Source organism: Suricata suricatta, chromosome 16 (assembly GCF_006229205.1).
Source record: "Suricata suricatta isolate VVHF042 chromosome 16, meerkat_22Aug2017_6uvM2_HiC, whole genome shotgun sequence".
NCBI lineage: Eukaryota > Metazoa > Chordata > Mammalia > Carnivora > Herpestidae > Suricata > Suricata suricatta.
In genome coordinates this window covers 33,627,720-33,646,969 of record NC_043715.1, presented here as the reverse complement: position 1 = coordinate 33,646,969, position 19,250 = coordinate 33,627,720, and the positions used below count along the sequence as shown (strand labels likewise).

Below are 19,250 nucleotides of genomic sequence, written 5' to 3'. Positions count from 1 at the left end.
CTGCTGGGGCGAGTGCTCCTGCTGGCTGTGCAGCTGGACCCTGGCAGGTGACATGGAGGTAGGCGGTGCCCCAGGATGCCAGGGGGCAGGGTGGGTGGCAGCTGAGGGCAGATACCGCCAGCCACTTGAGCGGGATGAACATCAGACGCGGGTTCTCTGCTTGACTCTTGGCCACCCGGCAGCTCTCCCTGCTGGCTGGAGGATACTTCTATTCCTTCCATTGGACACGGCCTGCTAATTCCCGCAGGGGCCCTGGTCCCACCGCACTGGGAGCGCTCAGTCCAGCTGCCCGAACCACGATCCATGGTCGGTGCATCCTTTCAGAACCACTCCCACATGTTTCTTCCCCAAGAAGCCTCCCAGGATGAAGCCCCCTCTATCTTGGGTCACTGTCGCCTGTCACATTAGGACTCAGCCATCTGGTGACCCCAGTCAGCATTAGGGCGAGGCAGTGTGATATCCTCAAAACACCTCAAATGAATATATATTGACAAAAGCTCGTGGGGTGCAGAACAGAACAAGGAAATAGCCCCTCCCCCAACTTCTCCCCTTCCCCCCACCCCCCACCTCCCCCTGCCCCCACCGCCCCGAGACATCAGCTGGACCTTGCCTCCCCATCGCAGCAACACTTTTATCTGGTGACAAGCAACAGAGGTGCCACAGAGGTGTGGGACCCCCTTCTGCCCTGGGAGTTTTTCACCCTGTCCCTTGCCACTGCGGTCTCCTCCACTTGTGGGCACAAGGTGGTTGGCTGTTCAGCACAGCCCTCCTTTTCTTCATAGACCCAGTTTCCTTTATTTTACTTTTGTAGCTTGCTGAGGACGTTGGCGTGTTTATAGGACCGCAGGACAAAAAGAAACTGAGATTTACATTTCGCAATTCTTAAAACAGCTTTGATGTCCTTTTGGAATCACAGTCAGTGTCCCCACCCTGCCCTGCCCCCACCCATGGCCCTGGTGGCTCTGTGCACAGATAAAAGAATGCAGGAGGGGGTTGCTGGGGGCTGTGCCAGGGGCTGATCTGGGTGTCAGCCAAGGCAGCGTAAAACACAGCTGTCCTTTAATTTGGGTGCCCAGCACCCTCCACTGAGCTCTGGTTTTGAAGGATCCCTTTGCATCTTCCCCCCACAGATGCTACGAGGGGGCCCTGCTGACACGTGCTTGGATCATGAGCCATGCTGTTTGTTTACTTGAAAGTCTTCCCGTCTTCTGGTCCCTGCGTGGCTCTGGCACACATAAATGCCTGTGAATTTCCGCCACCCAGAGGCCCCTTGGCGCCAGTTGTCAGTGGTGACTCAGAGACCGGCTGGCTATTTCCCTGGAGGCTCTTCTTAATAAGGGTTGGGCCCTGCACTTCCCAGGTAGCTTTCAGCACGCACCCCACACCTGTCCTTGCAGGGCTGCTTTCCAGCCTCCCCAGCTTGGACTTCCGGGCAGCTGCAGCTGGCCTGGGCTTGCGGCCCCAGCAGCCAGGCAGGAGCTGGTGGAAGCAGCGAAGGCATGGGAGGCACCAGAGGGCCACAGGGAGCGGTGCAGTGTGGGCATGGAAGGGGCTGGGCCCTTGTGGGCAGCAGAGCAGGCGGATGCCCAGAGAGACCAACTTTCAGATGTGTCCCTCACTACAACTATATGGTGTCCTTCCAGTAGTCCCTTCGGGAGGTGGTGACAGCAGACTGTGCACAGGAGTGGGAACTAATGAGACCTGGGGTGGACACTGACCCAGGCTGGGCACCCATAAACTGCTCAGCCACGTGCAAAAGGACTTGGGGCAAAGGACTCTGACCCATGGGGCAAAGGACCCATGGGGATGGCTTATAGCTAAGCCAGTCAGGTTTGGACTAGAGAAAGCAGAGTGACTGGGCTATCAGGAACAAGAGACCAGAGGGGACAGAGAGGCCACCAGAGGTCCTGGAGCTGAGGCTGTCTGTCCCCATGCTACTTTAGGCTGCTCTGACCTCAGGTCCTAGTGGACCACAACTGTTCTCTGTGTCCATCACTGCTCCAGCCTACCCATGGCTCCCATCCTGGCCATTGCCTATCCATAAAGACCTTTGTTGAGTGGTGTTTTTTTCTTTATAAGTTTTGTGGTTTTACATTTAGACCTATGACTATTTTTTATTAAAATTTTTAATGTTTATTTATTTTAGAGAGAGAGAGAGAGAGAGAGAGCATGAGCAGGGGCAGGGCAGAGAGAGAGGGAGACACAGAATTCCAAGCAGGTTCTAGGCTTCAAGCTGTCAGTGCAGAGCCCAACATTGGGCTCAAACTCATGAACCGCGAGATCATGACCTGAGTCGAAGTTGTGTGCTTTTGTATGCTTAGATTGAGCCACCCAGGTGCCCCTAGGCCTATGATAATTTTGAGTTAAATGTTGTGTATGGTGGAAGAGGTAGATGTTAGCTCATTTTTGGCTTATGGATTTTATTACTTTTCAATGTTGCATCATAAAATGCCCCAAACATATTGGCTTAAAACAATACACATTTTATTATCTTATATTTTCTGTCAGGAGTCTGGGCACAATTCAGCTGGGCTATCTTTTTAGGGTCTTCTTGGCCTGCAATCCGGGTGTTGGTTGGGCTGCATTCTCATCTGAAGACTTGACCAGACTGGTTGAGTCCAGAAACAATCTGCTTTCAAGTTCACTCAAGTTGGTGGCATTCAATTCCTTGCAGTTGGGGGATTGAGGGACGTGGCATTTTGCTGGCCAACTTCAGCAAATAGAGGCCACCCACAGATCCTTGTCACATGGATTTTCCAAATACAACTGCTTATTCCATCAAGTCAGCAGGGAGAGTCTCTGGAGCAAGAGGCTAGCAGGGCGAACTCTTTAACAACCTTACAGTCACAGGAAAAACACCCCATCATTATGCCGTATTCCGTTGGTCAGAAGGAGGTCAGATGGCTCACCCACACTCAAGGAGAGAAAGTTACATGACCAGGAGGTGAGGGTCATGGGGTCTGTAACACAGACATACCATATCTGAAAAGAATATCCTTTCTTCATTGAATTGTCTTTGCACTTTTTCAGAAAAAAATCAATGGATTATATATCTATCTATATAGCTATCTATCTATCTATCTGTCTATCTATCTATCTATCTATATATGAGCCTATTTATGCACACTCTCTTCTATTCCACTGATCTGTAAATCTGTCCTTTTGCCAATAATATAATATCCTAATTATGTATTTTTTTTAGTAAATCTGGAAATCAAGTAGTGTGAGTCTTTTTTTTTTTTTTTATGTTGAGAGACAGCCAGAGAGACAGAGAGGTGCACATGCCCAGGGGACAGGCAGAAGTGAAAGAGGGAGAGAGGGAATCCCAAGCAGGCTCTGCACTGTCAGCACAGAGCCCCATGTGGGGCTTGAACTCACGAACTGTGAGATCATGACCTTAGCTGAAATAAAGACACTCCAGGAGTATGAGGGTAGCTCAGTCAGTTAAGCATATGAGTTCGGCTCAGGTCACGATCTCCCAGTCTGTGGGTTTGGGCCCCATGTCAGGCTCTGTGCTGACAGCTTACAGCCTAGAGCCTGCTTTGGATTCCATGTTTCCCTCTCTCTCTGACCCTCCCCAACTCAAGCTCTGTTTCTCTCTCTCAAAACTAAATAAATTAAAAAAAAAAAAAAAGAGTCAGACACCTAACTGACTGAGCCACCCAGGCACCCTGGTAGTGTGAGTCTTCTAACTTTGTTCTCTTTCAAAGTTGTTTTTGGATATTCTGGGTCCTTTGCTTTTCTGCATAAATATTATAACCAGGTAGCAAAATTTACCAAAAATCCTGCTGGAATTTTGAGTTGAAATTTCTTTGAAGCTATAGAAATAATTAAAAAATTGAATCATGATTTAAAAAATGATTTGAGTTTATATTTTTAAAACTCCAGATTTCTAGGTTTTCTTGAAAAGCAAGATTATGGGTCTGCAGTCCTGCAGGGAGCAGTCCCCTCCCCTCCCGTCACATAGGCCCTGCCTGAGGTCCCCACCCCCACCGTGACCTGGGTGCCCAATGCTCTTCCTCTCCACCACTGCCGTTGCTCACCTGGCCTCTCCCAGTCATCTGATTTTGCGATTACTGTGTCAAGTTTTTTCTGCTCTGGCTTTTGGGGCTGGATGTTCCCAGTTCTACTCTTCACCTGGTTGATACCTTCTGATCATTCAGGGCTCAGTTCTGTACTCAGGGCCCCTGAGAGGCCTTCCTGGACACAAGCGAGGGAGAACTCCAGGCGTATGATCTTGGCGCTCCCTGTGCTTCTCCTTCTCAGACCTCGGCCCAGGGGTGAGGTGCCTGTTGATGTGATTACTTGTTCAATGTCTCTGTCTGCCGGAGAGCTCCATGAGGCAGGGACCATGTCTCTTGGTCATTGCTGTATCTCCAGTGCCTACCACAGTGTCAGGGACATAGTAGATGCTCTGTGAACGCTCAAGGAATAAATGAGCCCTTCTCCCAGTCTGTAGCTGATGAACCTGTAACCTGCTTCTCATGTCCTTCCTCCCTCCTCATCTCGACCCCATGGTCTGCTCCCTTGATGACAGGCTTGCACGTGTGGCCAAGTAGGACCCTTCAACCTTGGCCTGGAAACTGCTAAACACTAACAAGATGAATAACAGCCTGGGAAACCCAGGACTAGCTTCCCTGTATGGCCCTCAGGGCTTTGGCTACTTCTCCTTGTCCTTTTTAGTTTTCATTAACTTTTTAAAATTACAGTGTTATTTACATGCATTAAAAGGATCAGATACTTATTGTTCAGTCAGTGTTTTGACAACTGTATACTCCTATATAACCAGCACTCAAATAAGATGTAGGACATTTTTCCTCAACCCAGAAATTTCCCACAAGCCTCTCCCCTTACCCACCACTTTCTGATTGCTATTCCCATAGAGCAGTGTTGCCTGTTCTAGACCTTCATATAAATGGAATCATACAGTGGGTACTCATGTCTGGCTTTTTTCACTCATCTGTCTGTGCTGTTGTGTCTGTCTGCACAGTTGGAATAGTGAGGTCTGAGTATCTGCTGAGTAATCCCATTGTGTGAATGTTCCACATTAGTTTATCCTTTTGGGCACTTGGGTTGGTTCCAGTTTGCTGTTAGGACTAAGGCTGTTGTAAACATTCTTCTGGAAGTCTTTTTGTGGACGTATGTGTTCATCCTCTTTGGGAATTACCTAGGAGTGAAGTTTCTGGGTCATAGGGTAGACATGTGTCTCACTTTGTCAGAAACTTCTGCTGTTTTCTAAGAAAGCCTCAGCTTGCTCTTTCTGCTTAGCCTCCTCTGCTCTGGATGAGAAAAAGCAATTCCAGGAATCAGGAGAGGTTGGAGCCAGAAGAGCTTTCAGAGGTCAGCCCTCTACCCCTCATCCTGATAGGGATGCCCAGGAACCTCTATGAGACCGGAGAGGCCTGGTGCCTAGACTCTGGCGTAGTGTTTGGAAGACAGAGGCACCATGTCTTTCCAAGAGGAAAAAGTCATCCCATTTACTGGGGATACACCCTGGCCCTGGCCCAGTTGGTTTGACCTGTATTCCCAAATATCATGTGTAACAGAATGCCTTGTCAGAGATTAAACCTGGCGCTGTTCCTCCTTTCCCCCATTTGAGACATCATAGAGACCCTCTTCAGGGATCATGGGGGAGTTAGATTGTCTCAGGTGTCTGCTCCCACGCAGACTGCACTATGGGAGGTGAGGGTCTGCCTTCCTGCCCACAGGGCCTCAGCCAGCACCACCATCCCAGGGTCAGAGATCCCTCAGCCAAGACCTCCTGCCGTCCAAGGGACTCTCTTGGCAGCAAAGAAGGAGTGGCAGTGGGCAGGTGACCATGGCTGCCACTGTCCTGCCACATCTGCTCCACCAGAAGCTCCATGGCCTCGTAAAAGCCCAGGTCAGGTGCCAGCTTGGCAAGGTCGCCCTGCCAGGATGGGGAGCTGTCCAGCAGGATGTGGTATCCGTAAATCAACAGCTGCTCCCCAGGTGGAGGAGACAGGTCTGGGAGCCAAGTGATGGAGGTAGCTATGGCCCCATTCCTTCCAGTGAGCCACCTGAGGGCTCAGTGCTTCCTGTCCCCGGAACTTTCCATTCTTGTAGCTAGAGGTCCCAGGGGAGGGGATGCTGCCAACAGGGACACAGTAAGAGCCCCACTGACTTTAAGCTAGGGCTGCCATCTGGTCACTGTGGGCTCCGTGTGCCCCCAGGCCTGCAGGCACAGAAAGGACTTAGCATGGTGTCAGGGGATCCCGCCCATTAAGAGCAGAGGGGACTTCCTTCATGTCACAGGGGTAAGGAGGCACAGGGGTAGCACCCAGATCCACTGGAGCCCCACTCAGACCTGCTGTGCCCTGTTAACTGTGAATGTGCAAGAACAGCCAAGAGAGGGCATGAGTCCCTTTGGGGAGGAGGGTCTGGGTCACCCCAGCAGACGAGCCACCTGGGCAAGCAGAGGGATGAGATAGCATGGGTCATGCAAGAGGGAGATGACGAGGACCAGTGATGGCCTCTGGAGCAGCGACAGCAGTTTGCCCTACTGACCTCCATTGGAACCCCTCTCCCACCGTGACACCAAGCTCACAGAGTTCTGGAGGTGTTGTGCCCACTGGAGGGAACTCAATGCCAGAAGCAGTGGGTGCTGAGAGATGCTGAGGCTACATTCAAGCGGATGTGGCGGTGCCACAGCCAGACCCCGTTCCTGGGCCGGCGTGTCCTCCGTGGACGCAAGTGCTGGCTGATGACCACAGAGGGGCTGCTGCGTGGATGGCTACACTCTGTAAATGACCATCCAGGTGCACGCTGTCCTCCCATCTCAAGGTGGGATGAACTACTGCCTCTCATGCCCCACGGCTTCCTGCAGGGTCAGGCAAACCTATCTCTGCTGAGACAGGGTCCTTGCTGAGCTTTGTCCCCTGGCCTATCTTGTCCCCCTCCCTTTCCTCCTTCTGAGAATCCCCTTCAATAAACCACTGCCCCAAATAACCTTGTGAAGCGTGCTCTTAGGCACCTCCTTGGGTTGTCTTGGTCTCACCTGGCTCTTGCTCTGGGAGCGCTCAGCTGTCAGCCCTCGTCATCTTAGTGTCTCACCTCCTTGTGGCCTCGTAATGTGTCCATCTTGCCCGGAGTGGGGACAGCTCCGGCATCATGAAGCCCCGGCCAGGTTTGGGACTTGGCCATTCTGGACTCAGGGCAGGAGTAACCCTTGTAACATCGGAGCGTAGTTACGTAGTTATGTTGGTTCAGGGGGAGTCCACTGTATGCACTGGGCTTCCGCAGCACTGGACACACAGTAGGAGCTCAGGGAAGGTAAGCTGTGATTGTTATCATTCTGTGGCTGCCTCTCCACACCTGGGTCATAAGCTGGTTGGTAACAATGGAATGCTTGACGCAAGCTGGCACCTCAGATTCTACCTCCTGGAGGGTGGAAATGGTGATTTTAGTTGGTCCTAGTAGGACCTGGTTGGTCCTAGTTTGGAAGTGTGAGGCCAGAGGGGTTTGGCATGGCCATTTTTGCTGCAAGCACAAAGAAGCAGGTAAGCCAGGACTGCTGTGGAGAGAAGCAAATAAGCAAACCCGCCAGAGGAAGGAGACAGGAGAGAGGGAGGGGGGCATCTGGTCTACAGTGACGGAAGTCTATCTCCTGGTTCCAGACCCCGCTCCCAAGAAATCAGCTTCTGTTTCAGCAGGTTGAGAGGGTGTCTGTTCTTGCAACCAAGTTTCTGGACAGAAACATACAGGAGAAGTGCAACATTCAGCCCTGCTTACTCCCCACACCCCTAGCCCCCAAGGGAGTAATGGGAGATGTTGGCCAGGGAGGGACCCAGGCTACCTAGGTGACTAGGGCCACAAGCTCCATGAGGACAGAGATCATGCTGCCTTGTTCACATTGTGCTCCCTGTGCCTAGACATGCAAGCTGCTGAGCTGGGGCAGAGGCTCTCCGGGAGGCTTCCTGGATAAGGGGGCTGGGAGCTGATGCCTGGATAACCACCCCTCCCAAATCTCAGTGTTTGTACTTCCACGGGCCTCATGGGCGAACAGTCATCAGCGGTGCAGCCACTGCCCTCCGTTTCACATGCTGGGGCCCCAACCCCCAGAGAGGGGAGGGCTGACCTCCAGCGTGGCCACAGCAGAGCTGGGGCCAGAACTGGGGTGCCCTTGACCTGAGATGAGAAGGGCTGGGGGTAGCAGGGGTGAGGACTTCCACCTTTGTCCTTGATGACAGGCATCAGAGAGCAGCTGCACGAATCCGGAAGCCAGAATTTCTGCTCGGACAGCTGGGTGCGATACTAGGCAAGCACAGGACGAGAGGACCCTCCTGGCACGGGGGGCGAGGGGGGGGTGAGGGAAGGCAGGGAATGGAGGACCCCAGAGCCCAAGCCAGCTGGATGGCTAGTCTTTACATGTTCCAACTTTAAAAATATGAAATAGCCTTTTTTATTGCTACCTTTCTCTGGCCCACCAACTGGGCATGTAATCCTGAAAACTGCACACAATTTTTAAAGAAAACACATTTTTCTTGGCCAGCTATGCACAAGTGGTTTTCTGTAGATTTGCTTTCCTGGGGTCCCACCTGGGTCCCCTTGGCAGGGGCCAGCTGGTGACGCCCTGGGGGACATTCTGGAAACGCCAGTGGTCACGGGTTCCCTGAATCAGGTGTCACCCCCAGCGGGCCTGGAAGCCAGCCTCTCTGCTCTTTCTTTTTATGTCCCGGTCTGCCCTGCACAGGAGGAAGGTGAGTGGAGCCTTCCTACAGCCTGTTCCAAGTCAAGACTGTGGTTACCTTGGTGGTGGTGGGGACGGCTCTGGTGGGCTGAAATGTTCTGTTTCTTCAGCTGGGTCCTGGTGACGTGGTGTGCTTGGTTCAGAGAGCTCCCCACTTATGAGTTGTCAACTAGCCCGCCCTGATTAATACGGGACTTACCTGATGGACGCTGATGACAGGTATTGTCTTACAAAATCAAGTTATGATAGGGGAAACCAAGGCTCATAAGAGTTAAGGAACTCTCTTGAGTGGAGGTGATATATTAAGTCATGATTATGGATAAATCTTTGCTCCTACCTTTTCTCCAAAGAGGAACAAATGTGTTTTCCTGATACTGGAGAAGTGTATGAATTCTGGTCCCAGGTGACAGAACTGATTGGCCCCTTGGGTCCTGGCCTTTCAAGGAGGGTTCAAATGGACGACCAGAGGTGTTGCTGCAGAGGAGACATCAGCTCAGGGGTCTCGGTGAAGATTTAGTCTTGACCATTTGGTATAAGGCCACCACACGCTGCTGACAGGCCAGGCCCCTCAGGACAGACATGGTGATTCCTCAGGCACAGGAGGCCCTCCCATCCTGCCGTGGGAATGGAGCCGGGTTTGAGGGAGACTTAGGGCCGTCCTCCTGTTCCAAAAGCCAGTGAGGGTTGGAGCACAGGTTGTTTGCAAAGTACAAAAGGGCTTTTTCAAAAAGAGCAGAAAGTTATCCCGAGGGCCTCCACTGATGGATAAGGATGCAGAGCACATCCTTTAGGACAGAGCCAAACCCTCCTCCGACCTCCTCCCCTGCTGGGTCCCTCTGTCTGGCCTTCCTTTCCTCTGATGGGGAAGTTCCGCCACCCACAGCTCACCTGTCCCAGCTGGATGACGTCCCCATCGCCCTGCTCACACTTCTGCTCTCTGGCCCTCTAGCCCCGAGCCCTCCTCCTACCAGAAACTCAGAATTCCACAGGTCTGGTAAGAGACTGACATGGATGAATGAGCTGGTGGGCACCCAGCTGTGGGTTTGCCAGCCATTGAGGGGAGGGACCGAGTGTGGAGGCCTGGCTTCAAGTCTTGGCTCTGCAGGTCACAGAATGGCTCTGCCTTGGTTTCAAGATGTACAAGGTAGGATAACCACTCTAGCCACTGGCTGCGGTGGGGCTCAAGCCCAGCAAGAAGACGGTGGGTGAGCAGCTCCGGCTGGGCCTGGTGGATACCTGTGGGGGACACCTGAACGGACCAAATCTCCAGACTGGAGAGGGGACTATGGAGAAGGATCAGAGTCGGGGCTGGCGTCATAAAGTCACTTCCTGTTGTGGCTGGGTCTCAGGCACAGGCCCTGGCCCCACCACGAAAATTTGCCTGGTGGTTATGGTAACAGTGACGTGGGGTGCAAAGCCCCAAGGGGTGATTTAGACGGAGACATCCAACCATGGGGCAGCAGACGGATCGAAGCCTGGATGGCCCAGCAGCTGGGGTAGACTGCCATGTCTGTGGAGGCCATCTCTGTGGTGGAGGAGGGCTCTTCCCACCAGCTATCCCCGGTGCCCTCTCAGGGCCAGGAATCTGGGATTGAGGAACCACGTGACTCCAGCAGTCACTCCCCGCCATCCTTGCCTCAGTGGAACGTTCCTGGGTACATGGTGTCAGGCAGCCCTCCATGCCAGGGCTCCTGGTCTGGGGCTGCACCTGCAGATGTCCAGCAACCAGAAAGCACTCTTCCAGGGAGGCACTGAGAGAACAGCGCTGGAACAAGATCTAGTACCAAGTCTGCCTCACCTAATGACTGATGGCTGTGGGAACTCTGTACACACTGAATAGTTCTTCTGGGCTGGACAAGTCCTGTCCTTGGCAGTGTGTGTTGACCCCTGCGGATTCCCAGGCCCCGTCTGTCCTGTGCTGGACAGTGACTGGGGTTTTGGGGGGCATGTGTGATGGGCCCCATGAAGGCACTGTTTGGTGGAAAGAAGCTTGCACACTCAATGGGCTCCAGGTGTGCCCCTCCCTTCGTCCCAGGATGTAATCAGAGTAAGCGTCTGCCAGGAAGTGGACACACAGCCTGGCCGAAGGTGGGGGAAAATAAAGGTCAGTCCTGGAAACTGGAGGGTCCTCCCTCTGTGGTGTCTAGGGTTTGAAAACACACCAAAGGTAAGATGAGGCCTTGAGGGGGAAGCCTTACAGGACCCGTGTACACGCTAAGGGGCACTGACATACCTTCAGCAGGTGTTTAAAATGTTAGGTGGGTGTCCAGAAAGGGAAGGACTCTCCCAGGGGTCAGGCTGTTGCAACAACTCCGTGGTGAGGTGTTGGTTCACAACAAGGGCACACGGGGCACTTGAGGGGGTTATGGAACTTCTGATCTCGGTAGTCTGGGGTGTGGCCTGTGCACAAGACTTTTAGAAGCTCTCTCTACAAGTGAATTGAATATGGAACCAGGGCTGCAAATCACCAGCTCCAGGGGCAGCATCATCACTTCCATTCAGATGAGATGGACCTTGAGGTTGAGTAGCCTTCTGAAGGTCACACAGTAGGAAGGGCCAGAGCAGGGCCAGAGCAGGGCCCTCGCCTTCAAGGCCAGGGCTGGATTAGAAAAGGGATCATCTGGGGGTGCCTGGGTGGTTCAGTCGGTTAAGTGCCTGACTTCGGCTCAGGTCACGATCTCACAGTTGGTGAGTTTGAGCCTTGCATCAGGCTCTGTGCTGATGGCTCAGAGCCTGGAGTCTGCTTTGGGTTCTGTGTCTCCCTTTCTCTGCCTCTCTCCCATTCATGGTCTCTCTCAAAAATAAACATTAAAAAGCAAAAAAAAAGAGTAAAGGGCCATTTGGCCATTCCCCTTCCCCCCAGCACTGTGCCCTGCACACGGCAGCCGCTCAAGGACTGCTGGTGAACAGGGCAGATGGAGGCATCACACAGGGGTGGGGAGCAAAAGCAGGCAGAGAAGACTGTGGGCATCGGGTACTCCTGCCCCATCCCGACCCCTTACTGGCTGGGCCGCAGGTCCCTTCGTCCTACATGGGGAGGAAGCATGGCGCCCAGCCTATCCTGGAGGCACAGTGGCCTGTGCAGGGCTGGTAAGAGGGAGGGGTGGACTGCTGTGGAGAGACTCCGGTCCGGGGAAGGCACGGGAGCCCAGCAGCGCCTGCAGCTCCTTGCTGGCGGCTGCGGGAGGCCCCTTCCTGCCTGCGGCCTGTTCTGGGGAATGAAACCCTAGACGGACGCCAGAGCCAGACAGGCCGGCAGACAAGCGCATTCTCTTCAGGGATTGGGACGGGGAAGGGCAGGGCCCGCCCGGGCTGACCCCAGACTGGGTTTCAGGCTGTGAGGCCCGGCAGGGCTCCCTGGGGTCCTGGTGGGGTGGGAAGGAAAGCTCAGTGGGAGGGGCTGACTCAAGATGCCCTGAGGCCCCTGGGCCAGCACTGACTGTGGGCACCTCTGCCCGGATTCTGGCAACGACGGTCATCCATCTGGAGCCACGGATGTCAGAGGACTGGAACTGGAGCTGTGGAAAAGGCTGCTTTCCGTTTTCTTTTACTGCCCTGTGTTCCCTTAAATGAAATGGAAGGTGGGTATGATGCACACACAGGCTCACTCCGGACAGTGCTGGTCAGCTTTTCCTTTTAAAAACTGTCCTCCTGGTGCCTTCCCACAGGACCAGTGCTGGACGTGGGCCTGCCGCTCAGGAAGGTGGGAGGCTTCCTTCCACAGCTTCTCTACTCGGCAGGCTGACAGCCTTGACCCAGGTCACAGGCCCCCAATTCTGTTCACTGGGTGGGGGCAGGGCATCCACTTCAGGCGCCATTCTGGCTGCCAGGTCACCTCTGGGGAAGGTGCAACGGCCTGTTGTTCAAATATTGAATTCTGAACACGCTGACCTCAAGACCTGCCAAATCGCTCGATAGCCCTGTGCTCTGGCTCCCTGCGGAGACCTCGGGGGCTGTGAGGGCCCCAACGCAGACCGAGGCACGGCAGGTGCAGGGTCTGCCTTCTCATGCACTCTGGCCAGGCAGGGCTCTGCCTGCTTCCCTCTCCCCTCCTCATGGGGACACTGGAAGGACCCTCTTTAGCAGCAGTGCCCCCTTTAGGTCACAGCTTGATGTCTGTGGCCCTGTGGAGGCTCCAAGGGAGGTCTGGTCCACACTCCTAGTGAGTCAGCAGGGACAGGAGAGCATCAGAATCTGGAAGATGGGCTCTCTGAGCACCTGGAGACAAGCTCTTGGACCTGGGGTTAGATGTGGTAAGGGCGTGAACACTATGGGTGTCCTAGAGGGGTTGCTGCCCATCAGAGCCACGTCAGCAGTCACTGAATGGGGCCCTATGTCAGGCACCGTCCTGGATGCTTCCCGGGTCTGAACACACCTATTGTGCACAATGTCCCTGGAGTAGGAGGTATGACTCCTGTCACGCCTGTTTTACACATGGGGACATGGATGGGTGCGGGTGAGCCTCACTGGCCACTCCTGGTCCCTGCCCGGCTGGGGAACTGAGCGAAGAAATTCACGTCAGGGAATTTTTCAAACAGCCTCAAGAGGAAGTGGGGATGCTGAGGAGGGAAGGCAGCAGCAGGAAACAGCTTGCTTGACGTGGGGGTGGAGCTCTCCTGGAGGCTGAAGGAGGGGAGTTTCAAGTAGGTCAGAAACTGTCAGCCTCTTACCACCATTTTCTGACCGGGGTGAACATACCCAAATTTCGGTCTGCACCAGTCTTCGGGATCTTTCTAAAGGTATGAGGAGCCTCTCCCATTTAGTCTGCTGAGTCTAGGGGCAGTGATGCCTATTTTACTCAAGACTCTGGGCTTCGGGGGCTGTAAACCCAACCTGAACTAGCTTAAGCAAAGGGAGGTGCACTGGAATAATGGGGCATCTCGACATCTGAGGAAGGGCACGGGTGCCAGCAGGGTCCATGACAACAGGAACCTGGCACTTCCGCCCTGGGAATCTTGCTGTTGGGCTTCTGCTTCTCTACAAAAGACAGCTTCCCCCACGGCAGGAAATGGCTTCTGACAGATTTGAGGGAGAAATTCCACGGCTCCACCAGCAGAGGGAAGAGCACAAGGAGCGGCTGACTGGCCTCGCTTATGCTAGGTGTCTGCCCCTGGCAAGGCTGCGGGCAGAATTCGGAGCACGCGGTTTGGCTCAGCTTGTCCACGGCCCAGCCCTGGACCGCTCGGTGTGCTGGGGCCTTGAAGAGAAGGGGAAAGCCAGGCAGACAACCCCAGGCAGCATCGTGGTGGGCTCCCGGGTGCAAATGCAGACAATATCATTTTTGAAAGTCTTATTGGCCGCCAGACACCGCAGTCAAGAAGGCACTGTCATCCAGTTCAATTGAGCAGACGTTTATTGAGCACCTATTAAGTGCAAGGCACTGTGATAGGTGCCATGGAAATACAAAGAGTGAACACAGACGGTCCCTGCCCGCGAGGAGCTCACAGTCTAGAAAGGGAGGGAGACACAGTACACAATCAGCTGCAGTGATACCGGCCAGTGCGGCAGGTGCCAAAAGCGAGACACAAGTGCCGTGGGTAATAGAGCGCCACGGGGTTGCTTCTGGCCAGAAGCACAGGCAAGGGCACAAAGAGAAGGCAGGAGGCTGGGTCTTTGAGGGAGAAGCCATTTGGAAGAAAGGGCATCTCTAGCAGAGAAAAGAGGTGCACACCACAGACAGGAGCCCACAGGTGACTGAGGACACATGTGGGCCGCCATGTGCATCTGGAAAAGGGCTATTTAAAGCCGTCACGCGTGGCCATGAGGAGGACACACACTACTCTCAGGAGGGCTGAGCTTGGTGCTCTGGCCGAGGCACTGAAGATCACTGAACAGGATGAGGGTGTGCCCAGCAATGCATTTCTGGAAGATAAATGTGGGAGCACTGTGGGATCTGGGAGGGAGGGTGGGCTGAGTGTCAGGGGCTGCCGCCCTAGGGAAAGCATGAGAGCATGCCGGTTGGGCACTGGCAGGACACGGAGACAAGGGAGGATGAGGGGCCGTCGTGGCAGGGTGGGGTGGGAACGGACAGCGAGGAACAGCAGGCTGAGGGTCTGGGGAGGGAGTCTAAGGATGTCACAGGGCTTCCAGTGAGGCTCGAATCGGCTTCATGCCAGGTAGTGCCGGACCTAGAGCTGGAACTGGAAGTCACTGCCCAGAGGGGACATCAGGGAGGAGGGAGCTGGAGTTAGTGACCACTAAGGGCAAGTACAGTTTCTCACAACATGGTCCCTGGACAGCCTGCGCGGGGGACACCAAGGAGTTTGCTGATGTCTCCAATTCCCGGCTTTCCTCAGGGCCACTGAATAAAAAGCCCGGGGGGCTGTGCCTAGTAATCTGCATTTCTAGTGAGAGCCGCCCTCCCCATCATGAGTCCCGTGGCTGGCCCAAAGTTTGAGAGCCACCTGTCAAGAAAGAAAAGGGTCTCGAGGACTGGTCTTGAGGTAAAAGAATAGAAAAGAACGAAAAACATCTGGGAGGGGAACCTCAGAAAAGACCTCTGATTTTGGCAATGACTGGCCCCGATGACTTCTAGACTATTTCAGGTGGTGGGATAAAGGCCAAGTTTGCAAACAGGAAGTGAAGAGTGGGAAGGTGAGGGAGAGCAGCATTGCACAGAGATGATTCTTAGGGGAAATCAGGTGACTTTATTGTAGGAGCCGATCTGTAATAATGGGGAATAATGTGGAGGTAGATAATGAAGAAACAAACGGCAGGAGTCAGAGTGACTGACCGAACAGACCACAGTGAGGAGAGGGGAGGGACACAGGAAGGAAGGACAGGGGAGGGCATGGCAGTGCTGGTGGACAGCTGGAAGCTGAGGGAGAACGGCGCCAAGGCCCAAACTCGGGGCCCCGTGCGTGGGGCATCTCCTGTGATGGGGGAGCATGGCAGCTTTCTCTGTGGCTCATACTCCACGTGCCACAACAAACTTAGGCAAGACCCCACGGCCCCTCTCAGAGAGCGAGAGCCGCAACAGGCCTGAGTTCCCAGAACACTGCCATGCCGCAGCTGAGCCTGCCAGACAGAGCTGACCGCCATCCGGGATGGCTGAGACGCCTTCCCACAGCTTTCTAGCCGACAGCCTATGGGGTCTCAGACACAGGCTCCTGGAGAGAAAGGTGAAATAATGCTTTCTTCTCCCAGAGCGGGGAGCTGGGGCCTGGGAATCATCCTGCATCACCGTCTGCTTATTCTCGGACCCCGGACAGGCTGGCTGAGCACCACACACCAGTGTGCCGAATAAAGCACATCCCTGGCCTGGCCACCTACTCCACGGGACACCGGGAAATACAGGGTGCAGAGGCACCACGCTCTGTAACCCCGAGGAGTTACAGAATGAGGACGCATTGCTGCTGACACTTTTAAGGAGCTTCAGAAATCGACCGCTGGGGACAGACCATCAAGAAACATTTGAGCAGCATCAACACTGAACTTAATATTAAGATGAGGCTGAAGTAAGGACTTTTTTAATGGCCTGAAAATTGAGTTTTTAAGTACTTAAATTTAACTAAAGCTGATGGTTTTCAGAAAGAACTATGCCTTATGTTTCATGTTATAATTTATCAACAGACATAATTAACCCACTTAGTCTCCTGCATCCTTCTTTCCCACGCCCCAGAAGAGGAAAGGGGCAGGTAGAGGCCTCAGAAACAACACTAAGAATACAGAGGCTTACATAATACAAAGCTCAAAGGTCAAGTCACTTCTGGAGCCTAGAAAACTCTGGAACCCCAGGCCTAGCCAGTCCCACCTAGCATCAGTGGAGGCTCCGTCCGCTTTCAGGAAGACCTGTGTGGCTAAGCCTCGGCCATCAAGGCTGACCTCCGGGTCCTCCTCTGAACAGAGGAGAAATACTGGATTGGCAAGGCTGTCAGACCAAACCTCAACACACAAGGTCAGAGTCACTACGAGACAGCCCGAGCCCTCACACATCTGCCACGCTTTTACAAGCCACCAGTTCTGAAGAGGAGGCACAGGGGCTGTGACTGAGTCACTTCCTGCCCATCTCAAGTCTCCATCCACAACCGGGCGGTGACTCTGGTAGTCTGACCCAAAACGGCAGCAGACAACCAGTTCCTCATCAGGAAGCATCTTAAAGGCAATGGAGAGAAAATATGATTAAAGTGTGAAGTCCAGCCACCTGGAGGACTCTGGATTTACCCCCTGAGGGATACAGAGGTCACACACACCTGGAGGGAGCCTCCTGGAGGGCCACCAGCTCTGCTCGCAGACAGAAAAGTCCCTTCCTCATGAAAAACAAACCAGCACCGAGTCCTCAGCAGCTGTTTCTGGGGGAGCCCAGGAGAGACATGACCCACAGGGCAGACACGAAACTGACCGTGAGCAGCCTGGGAAGAGAACAGGTATAAAATACAAAGCCCTTTGAAAGTCCAGAGAACAGTAAAGATGTTAAGAATAATTATCCAGGAAAAGAACTTCACTGACACAGAATTTGAGCAACACTGAAAACACAATACTAAGATACCAATTCTGAGATAGAATCACAGGAAGGGCAGCTTAGAAGAACACTAAAAAGACAAACACAGGAAAAATAAATAAGGGGCTCTGAGCCCCAATGGCAGCTACTAATGCTATTTATTGGCTTGGGTCATTTTTGAGAATAGAAAATCACTTTTTGGCAAAGCTGCACAAACATCACATGGGTTGTTAGCTCCCATGATATGGACACAAAATTATCATAACAAATGGGGCTCTTTGTCAAATTTCTTCACATCCCACTGTTATTTTCAGAGGCTCAGACATGACCTCTAGAGTCAGGTCAGGTACAGCAAGGCCGCAGCCTGGTGAGCACGCCAGAGCACTGCACGAGGAGTCTGGTCCCCGCCTGGTGGACCCGGGCATGTGCAGACACGCGCACATGGAGCCTCAGTTCCCTCTCCTTCGGGGTGCCAGGGGAAGTAGGGTGGGACTATATGAGTTCTACAGTTTCTTCTCGCCCTGCCATTCTGGGAGTCTAACTGAGCCCTGGCCATTAACAACGGCTAGGCACAGGTGCCATCTAGTGGCCCCACCTGCCCACTCTCACAAATGACTCCAACAAAAGACCCACAGGAGCAAAACCACCTCCTACGACTCTAGTTCCAGGGGTGAGGGCAGAGGAGACCGGGAGGGATGAGCACACTTCATGTTAGTGGACGTTACATAGTCATCTCAAGAAAATATACTTTAAGAGGTCTTGCTTTCCCTAAGAAAGCAGCTCCTTTTTTATTTAGAAAGGCTATTCATCCATTTGTCAATATTTTCAGCTTTAAGGAAAATAGTTTAAAAAACATAAAAATGTAAATACACTCAAGAGTAACTGCTATTAAACAGTTCTGAACAGGCAGAAAATGTACTTTCCTTTTACAGAAAATGTTAAATCTGTAATAGCAGCATAATTTATATATAGAAAAAGCTGGTTTTGAAAACCCAGATTTTTTTATACACAAAACATGTTTTCTTTTCTATACACTACAATAGCGTTTCCACTGGGAAATCGGTCTCTTCACATTATGTCGCTTCCCGCTGCCTCGTGCGGGCACTAACGTGAGTGTGGCCGTCAGTCCAACACCATGGCCGACAGTGCGTTCAGGTCTTTCATGTACGGGTGGGCCACCAGGATCTGGTCAATCTTCAGTCTCTGGTCAGAGTCAGGGAAGATCTTCAGAAGGGCTTCCCGCAGCTCGCTGGTTTCTGCAGGAGACCTCTGGGCCGGCATGGGCACGTTCTGCTGCAGGCTGGGAAGGTTCGACAGAGCTGGGAAGCGGGGCTGCGGAGGGAGCCAGTGGCTGGGCGGGGTGCCCTGAATCCGCGCTGGAGGCTGGTGGCTGGCGCTGGCTGCCTGGGCCCCAGGGACTCTGAAACTGGGGTCAAACATGCCCACCTTTGGCAAGGCATTGAGCAGGGGCTGCATATCTCTGTGAATGGAATGAGTCCGGTGAGTCGGGTTGTAAGATAAATGAGCAACCTGTCAAAATGACCTGCTGCTGACCTTGAGGCCATGCTGCTCCCTGACTTCTAGAGGCAAGCTCCCCACAGAGGGGTCCACGGGGATGACAGATACTCCATCTCCAGACCAGTCACAACGGGAAATGACAGCTCATGACGAGCTACCCCACCGTGTTAGGTCTGTAGCTGTAAGGAGGGACCCCAGCCAACTGCTGGCTCTAAGCCAGGATGTGCTGCAGTCACCTGAGAGCTTCCTTCTGAAAGTTCACACAGGTGACAGGGTCTTACTCTTCTGGAGACCGATTCTGCGTGCGGCCCTGGTTGATAGGGCGTAGAGAAAAGGATTCCTTTGGGCAGAGACAGAGGCCGTCGCTACTGATTCCTGTTGTTCCCCCTCTGCCCGCACCGGTCTATGTGTCATGTTTGACACCCACGTCCTATACACTCAAGAGTATGTGTGAGTGCACGTTTGTAAAGGGCATCTGTCTTGTTAAGAAGTTTCCCAGGTGCCTTGGGCCTGCAGCTGAGAAATGGAGCTATCCGAACACTTTTCTCAACTTCAAAAGCTCAACGAACTTCAGAAGTTAGACCC

At 53.3% G+C, this 19,250-nt stretch overlaps 1 protein-coding gene across 1 annotated transcript in view; it reads right to left on the bottom strand.

Annotated features, from left to right (window-relative positions):
• Positions 1-14,037: 14,037 nt before the first annotated feature.
• The window catches only part of N4BP1 (NEDD4 binding protein 1), a gene marked incomplete at its 5' end in the record, with an annotated part of 51,533 nt that continues 46,320 nt past the window's right edge, over positions 14,038-19,250 (bottom strand). The window contains one exon of the mRNA XM_029924247.1: positions 14,038-18,627. Coding sequence (XP_029780107.1) covers positions 18,270-18,627 — 358 coding nt within the window. The remainder of the gene's footprint in view (positions 18,628-19,250) is intronic.